This window comes from Apteryx rowi, unplaced genomic scaffold, assembly GCF_003343035.1.
Source record: "Apteryx rowi isolate R43461 unplaced genomic scaffold, aptRow1 scaffold_65, whole genome shotgun sequence".
In the NCBI taxonomy this organism is placed as follows: domain Eukaryota; kingdom Metazoa; phylum Chordata; class Aves; order Apterygiformes; family Apterygidae; genus Apteryx; species Apteryx rowi.
Genome location: NW_020450927.1, coordinates 3,413,121 through 3,420,537, shown reverse-complemented (window position 1 = coordinate 3,420,537; position 7,417 = coordinate 3,413,121). Strand labels below are relative to the sequence as shown.

General features: G+C 42.8%; 1 protein-coding gene across 4 annotated transcripts in view; it reads left to right on the top strand.

Annotated features, from left to right (window-relative positions):
• Window positions 1-4,405: 4,405 nt before the first annotated feature.
• The window catches only part of KIFAP3 (kinesin associated protein 3), a 67,165-nt gene continuing 64,153 nt past the window's right edge, over window positions 4,406-7,417 (top strand). For 2 of the 4 annotated variants that reach the window (XM_026084770.1, XM_026084772.1), the window contains exons 1-3: window positions 4,406-4,533; window positions 5,795-5,949; window positions 7,156-7,211. In XM_026084770.1, coding sequence (XP_025940555.1) covers window positions 4,490-4,533; window positions 5,795-5,949; window positions 7,156-7,211 — 255 coding nt within the window. In that variant the 5' untranslated portion in view covers window positions 4,406-4,489. Of the gene's footprint in view, window positions 4,534-5,794; window positions 5,950-6,593; window positions 6,650-7,155; window positions 7,212-7,417 lie in introns of those variants that run through there. The other 2 variants (XM_026084771.1, XM_026084773.1) reach the window with 2 other exon arrangements.

Here is a 7,417-nt window from a genome sequence, read left to right as displayed (position 1 = left end):
GTGGGGGGCTTGAGGGGGTGAGGGGGCTGGGTGGGAGGCCCCAGGGTGGCAGCAAGTGGAGGGGTGATGGTTGTTGTGGGGGAGTGGTGTGGGGACATTAGGGGCTGGGAGGGGGCAGGTGGCTGCCTTGGGAAGGGGCACAGGGGTGAGGGGGCAGGCAGGCAGGCTGGGGTGCAGAAGGGTTGTTAGGTGTTGGGCACAGGCTGAAGGTGCAGCTGGGGGAGATGAACTGGTTTGGAGGCGATGTTAGAGCATGGCGTGCTGCAACACTGGGGTGGGGAAAATGGGATCGTTTGGGAGCGGGGGTGGGAAACTGAGGAGAGGAAGGGTGAGCATTGGGAAGAGTGAGCTGGGATATGAGCCCATGTAAAAGTGGATTGAAAGGATGGGATGGTGAGGTGGGGGATTGTTGGAGAGGTGTGCGGGCAGGGTGTGTTAAGAAGTGAGAGGATAGGTTGTGGTTAGAGGAGCAGGAGCAGGGTATGATGGGGAGGTTAAAGATGGTCAGGTGACGTAGAAGGGTGGCAGGAGTAAGGAATAGCTAGGGCTGGGTTGGATTGTGGGTGTGGAGGGTGGTTAGATGCGGGCAGCATGGATAAGAAAGGATAGTAAGTGGAAAGATGGTCCTGAGGGGATTTAGTGAGATACAAAGTGGGTGATCAGGGTTTGATGTGATGAATGTGTGAAAGATGTGACAAATGAATGGTGCCTTTCTCTGTCTACTTGGCAGTGAAGCCAGTCAACCTGCAGAATAGTGTCCATGCAGGCAACCATTGGGTCTCCATCCTGTGTTTCAGAGCAAATATGTTAGCAATCCCAAAAGATGTCAGGTGATGCAGGCCTCTGCTAAGACGTGATGTGTGAACAGTGTCACTTTTTTCCCCCATGTGGATGATTTTATCCATCTCATCTTGAATCTTGTGGAGTTACTGGTCCTTCTCTTTCTCCTTGTTTTATACATTACCCAGCAGTATTTACAGAGCTTACTGCTTAGGCTTTTGATCCCCCCCCATATGCTGCATATTAAGACCCTTCCTCAGAAACAATCAAAAAACTCTTGATAATGTTTACTGAACATTAGTTCTATTGTGTAAATGTGATAGCAGGAGAAAATCGAATGGACAACTGTAATTAAAGAAATAGTTGTAATTTCAGAGCAGTGCCTGTTTTTGGCCTTGCGTGTTCTGTTTGTGACGTCTTATGTGATCTTGGAGGAATCTTTTTTATTTTGTAGTCTGCACTGCAAGCAGACTCATTTTCTCTCCTATGGGGAGCACAGACTGAGAAACTGCGGATGCTGTGCTGATGTTTAACATGACCAGGCTTGTGTGCAAGTCTGGTGCTCCTCTGATCCCTATTTCCCTTTGTCATCCTCCAAGAGCAGTCCCCCTCCCACTATGTCAGACTTTATTATTGGATTTTCAGTCTTATCCACATGCACAATTTGTGCCGCTTGTTCTTAGTATAGTTTATTTTGGCTATTTCCCTCTAAAAGAATTAGTTAATAAAGGGCATTCACACACCAGTTTTTGTTGTGTGAGAGCTTGGCTGGCACAGCTTTTGCCTGTAGAAAAGGCCTTCCTCTTTTAAATCTTTATTAGTGCAAAATTCTTGTCAGCAGAGCAGGCAGTGAAGTGAGAAGCCAGACTGTGTGTGAGAGCTGCTCAGTGCATTGCTTTTTCAATCAGTTATAAGAATGTCTGTATTTTCAAATGTTTGACGAAGTGACTAGATGCTTACAAACTCAAGATGGATAGAAATTCAATACAGTAAATGTTGCTTGTTGACAGGGGAGAGGGAAGGGGGTGGTTTTGTGTAAAGAAAGAAGTGTTTTCTTTGTGGCACTGGCAATTTGAATGTAGTATTCGCCAAATGGAGATAATGGCTGTATGCATTGTATAGTGCATTTCAGTATAGGTCTTCAAGCAGTTCACAAGGTTACATTCTTCAGAGGAGGAACTCGAATGTGTATTTATTTGTGAATCCCTCAGCCCAGATGTAGCTCAAACAGGGAGAGTGGTTATTGGCTAGACTCTGTGAGAGGACAGAAAATCTCTGCAGCTGAAAGTTCTTCAACTATCCCGTCTGTTCCTCTTAAGGACAAAAACACAGGAAATGCTAAAACTGTTTAAGCAGTCTTAGCCTGAGGTTCTGCTGGTAGCTAAGCTGATCAGTGGTATACTGCTGCCAAAGGGAGGGGATCTCACTCCTTATCCCTGCTCGTAGATAGGAAGTGTTATTCCCTTTCCATAGATGCCTTAATTTAGTAATGCATCAAAAAGCTCCCTCTGCCCAAAACACGAAGTGCTTTCTGCTGAATTGCTGAAAGTGTCTGTGAAAGGGTTTGACAGGCACTGATGCTGACACAAAGTGACTGGCAGGAGCAGGGAAAACTTGGGAAGATCGAATCCTTTTGGAAATGATAAGCTGTTAGTTCAGCTTAGTCCTTGTAAAATTGTACCCAACTCTTTCAGGCCATCCCCGTGCTTTCCTGCATATTTGTAAATATTATTGAGCTGTAACTTAATAGGGGCTTGACTTTCATGAAGAACATTCATGGTTAGTGTCTTCTTAGGCTCTAGGGAAGGTGTAAATATGGGGGAAATGGGTGAGGAGAGAAAGCTGGTTTCTTTTGAAATAGACTCTCCATAAGCCTTTTGCTCTGCTAGGCCAGACCTTGTGAAGCTTCTGTATGAGAACAGGTGATGGTCTGAAATGAAGAATCTGTTTCAAAGTACTGTTAAGAGGAAAAGAAGTCTCTTCAAAAAATCTTAAGTGATAAATGGGGTTCTGCTACAATCTCATCAAGGAAAACGCTGCTCTTTAGCAGTGGGCAATATTTATTTACCCTGTAGCTTTGCTAAGACTTTGTAAGGCTGGTAGTTGAACTAGGCTCTTAATTTCTCACAGCGCACCTTTCTGTGGTTTGTGGGGGGGGCTGGGCAGCAGTGAGTATCTCAAGGAAAAGCTATTTTTTTGCAGTTGCATCTTTGCAGAACAGAAAGCAGCCACCATGGTAGCTGGGTGAAGAGACATGTATTCCAATCATTTTCTAAAGCGAGTGGTTACACTGAAGGCTGCATTCAAATTTACTAGCATTTCCAGCTCTGTGAGGCTGACCTAGGAAGTCTCCCTGATCTAAATGACCCCGTGCCACAGCTAGCCGCCACCTCACTTATGCTGATGCAACTACTTGTGAAGCCATGAAGCTACCTGTAAATCTGGTTGTTGAAATGATCTGCTTAAAACAAACAAAAAATAGCTTTAGAGAGTTACTTTCAACCTGCTATATTTTAGCAGCCTGGTTTATGGGATGGCTGTACAAACTGTTGGCAGTACCAAGGGGAGAAGGAGCAAGTGTCAGCTTTACCAAAGACAGAACTATGCAACTGTATTCTCTGGATGTGGTTCTACCATCACTTTAAACCAACACAGGAATGAGGTATAGCCTCAAGGCCCTTTTGTCCCTGCCTGCACAGGCTTGACACAAAGCTCGTGCTGGTGCAAGCGTTTGCATGGCAGGCTGGGTCAAGGGGCTGTTCTAGTTCGCTGTGCAGCCACACAGTTGCTGGAACGAAGGAGGAGAGAGCAAAATAGGCCCTTTGCCAGTGAGGAATCCAGAGTGCTTTCCTGGAGAATGATTTCCCCAAATATCTGTAGGTATAATAAAGCAGATAGATATGCTTGGTTTATATCTCTTGGTGTCACCTATTGATCTGGAAGTTCCCCAAGCCCAGTAACAAGCTATTAAATGTGCTCCATCCTGAGATAATAGGGGTTCAGGCTGTGGATGAAGAACAGTAGTGAAAAGGTTTGTGCTTGAGAGAATAGTGAATTTGAATTCAAATGCTTTGTAATTCATTCTTGGTAGATTTTTAACATCTAAGATTTAGCTAAGCCTACCAACCGACTCTTTGGGGAAAGCTTCCCATTTGTAAGTGACAGTACTTGTACCACTAGAATTGTGCTGTTAGCAAAAGATTTTGCAACATTGGTGCTGTGATGTGGAATCAACTGGGAAATTCACCTCCTTTGTGAAATGCGTCTTTTTCCTGATCATAGTTCCTTAAGGGAGCTGGAAGACTTAGAAGCCAAAGATATATCCTCCTCCTCCTTTATTTCACTTCTGTGACTAAGACTTGACCAATGGTTTTTGTGCATGCTAGAGGCAATATTCAAGGATGTGCAACTAGCCCTGAGCTTCCGTTCAGCTGTCTGAAATGAAGGACTGTGACACCATACTGTGGCAGAAGGCCCAAGCCTGGGTTTTGGTCTGAAAAGAACAGGAGACAGATGACTGCTATTAATCTATATTCTGACATGTTTTTTTCAGCTTTTCATTTAATCAGTAATTCATTTGTTTTTTGTCTTTTTTTCTTTTTTGTGTTTTCTTCCCGGCAGGAAGGTAAAAGGAGGCAACATAGATGTACATCCATCTGAGAAAGCCCTCATTGTCCACTATGAAGTGGAAGCAACAATTCTTGGGGAGATGGGAGACCCCATGCTGGGGGAACGCAAGGAATGTCAGAAAATGTAAGGTCATAGCAAGTTCTGATAGCTTTTTCTGTTTTTAACAGAGTTATAAATTTGATAACTCAAAGCATGAACAACCTGTAAGAAATAATAGGTTCTAATCTTTATAAAACTTAGTATCAGATTAATGGAGGGTATAGAAGCCAGGATGTGCCTAGGAAAGTTAACATCTAAAACACATGCTGTAAACTGATTTTCATCTGTGTACTTTAAGACATTTTGTAAAGAAAAGCAATTATTCCCATTTTACATGCTGAGAACCTGAGGTTCAGAAATGTGAAGTGATTGGTTCCTACTCAGGTGGTGGTTAATGTCAGAGCAAGCAATACTACTGAACCTTCTGACACCCTCGTGCCCTAGCTTTTAGCCTGCTTACCTCCTGTTGTTTCAATCTGTCACCCCTGCTAGTAATTTCACTACAGCATTCCGTTTTAGATTTGCTTCGTATTTTCCTTTTAAGAGCACTGAAGCATTCCTCATTGAAAAAGTCCAGAAATTTCATTTCCGAACTACAAGTCTGGATCTTTCCCTTCCCCCCCCCCAGTGAATTATTTTTTAAAACTTTTGAGCTGAAGTGGCTGCCTGTGTGAATGCATGTAGGAAGAATAAGAGGGGAAGAGAACCCTTAAACTGTCTAAAAATTTTTGAGTGCATCAAAAACTTTCTTCTGGTTTCAGATGAACTGGCATAACTTGCATCAGCAACATGGTGGAATTCCTTTTTGCTCCATCCTGATATTAATGCCCACAGAGATTTTTTTTTTTCCCTTGTTGCATATGGGATCTTTACTGCAGTGCTCTCAGAACTATAGGAAACTCCTGACATTGCATCTGCAGGTGCTACAAAAGAAATTTCCTTGTGCAGCTAATATCCTCAGCTGTTTCTCATTTGGGTTTGGGGGTTTTTTGTGCTGTACTCCTTTGCAATCCTGAGCACTTTGTTTTGGAACTTATTACAAATACATTATTGGCTGTTGTATCTGAGATGGTTATAAGGGATCTGTTCGCATAGCTGAATTTAGCGTTGTTGACTGTTGGCTGAGAAAGAATTCCACCCTGTCAAATCCGTTTGACAGTTACTTGCCTTTTTGAGTTGTAGAGAGTCACTGTTTTGACGTTATCTTTCCAAATTATAGCACAGGCATTGGAGATACCTGGATCATTTCTGCCTTGACAGATTCATGACTGTGTAAACTTAAATCGAAGGATGGAAAATATAAAAATCTAGCAATTGAGATGAAATCTGTCTGACTGTGTTTCAGCATTCGGCTAAAGAGTCTCAATGCAAATACAGACATCGCTTCCCTGGCTCGGAAGGTAGTTGAAGAATGCAAACTCATTCACCCCTCCAAACTTGCAGAGGTAGAACAGCTGTTATACTATCTACAGAATCGCAGAGATGCTTCAGCAGGGAAAGGTAAATAATACAGGAACAAAGTAGCTTGGGGGTTGGAGTGCTTCAGTGTTACCAGCAAGTGCAGTCTGAGGTTTCTTTTAGTTGATACCTTAACTTGCTTGATTTAAACCTTCTCCAGAGAGGTGAGAATGGGGGAGGTGTATGGTTAAATGGCCCTTGGAAAAAAATGATCATCTTGGGGGGTGGGGGGGGTAGGGTTATCATTTTAACAATCAAAGTACGATTTTTGGTTAGTCAAATTTAGTACTGATGCTTCTTACTGGCTGCCTAGTGTTTCAGCGAGATCTTGGAGGCACAGATTCTGCTGTTCAGTGTAGCCTCTTTGAATCTCATCTGCTCTTGCAGTGACATCAAAAGACAATATGAGGATCTTCCTGGAAGGACCTCGGTTGTCACTTGCTGCAAGGGGAGATGGTGTTAGGCCGGATTCAGACTCTCTGTAAAGCCGAAGCCAGGAGTTTCTGCTAAGCTTTGGTACAGTGTTAAAAACAGCTTGGGCGGACACACTTGTTTACTTCATAACTTCCTGATGAACGAACTACTGAGCACAATAATTCTCTGCTCTGATGCCAAGGCATCTTAGTGGTGCTCTATGTATTCTAAGTTCATCTTCTATTTTCTGCTCAATGGACAATTTCATACTCAGCATCCAGTCCTGCATTACTTTGTGGACAGCAAGGTTTCGTGCAGTCATGAAATGGTAAGCTCTGTTCTCAAGCTGAATAACTTCTCTCAATTGAATGAGTTTAAAACAAAGATTAATGTTACTGCTCTGGGTATTTTACCCTCTTTTATCATGTATATATGTGTCTTGGTGTATTACAGGACAGATTTGATTCTGCTTGGACACTGTGGCAAAGCAGTTAAGCTATCTCACTGTAGAAATGAGTATGTTTCACTCTGTGCTTGCACTAAGATTTATCGCTCTCTGCCTCCCCAGCTAACTGGGCTATAACCGATCATTTGGACTGAGGAGTCAAAGGCGTCTGAGGGTTTATTTTGCTCCCTGCGTGCTGTTAGCTGCAGAAACTGAGACCCCTTAGCTGTGTTAGTCTAAGGGGTCAGTGTGTTAGTTTAAGGCGTCAGCTGGATGCAAGGGGACTTTAACCTTGGTCTCTACCAGAATGTATAATGCAACAATACTGAGTATGCTTTTATCTGTGAACATGTGTATCTTCAACTGTGGCCATGTCCTTTTCATTGTAGAAAAGAAAGAGAAATCCAGTAAGCCAAAAGATCCACCCCCTTTTGAAGGAATGGAGGTAAATACTGGTGTTAGAAGAGAAACACAAAGGCCTTTTACTTCTTAAATAAGTGGTTATATAAATGGGGGTGGGGGAGGAAAATGCTGAATTCTCTTTTTTCTTTATGTTTTTTTAAACAAAGAACTTGGTTTAGAAATATTGCACAATGGAATAAAAAATCATTTCCATAAAGGGTAAAATATTTGACTTGCATACTTCTCCTT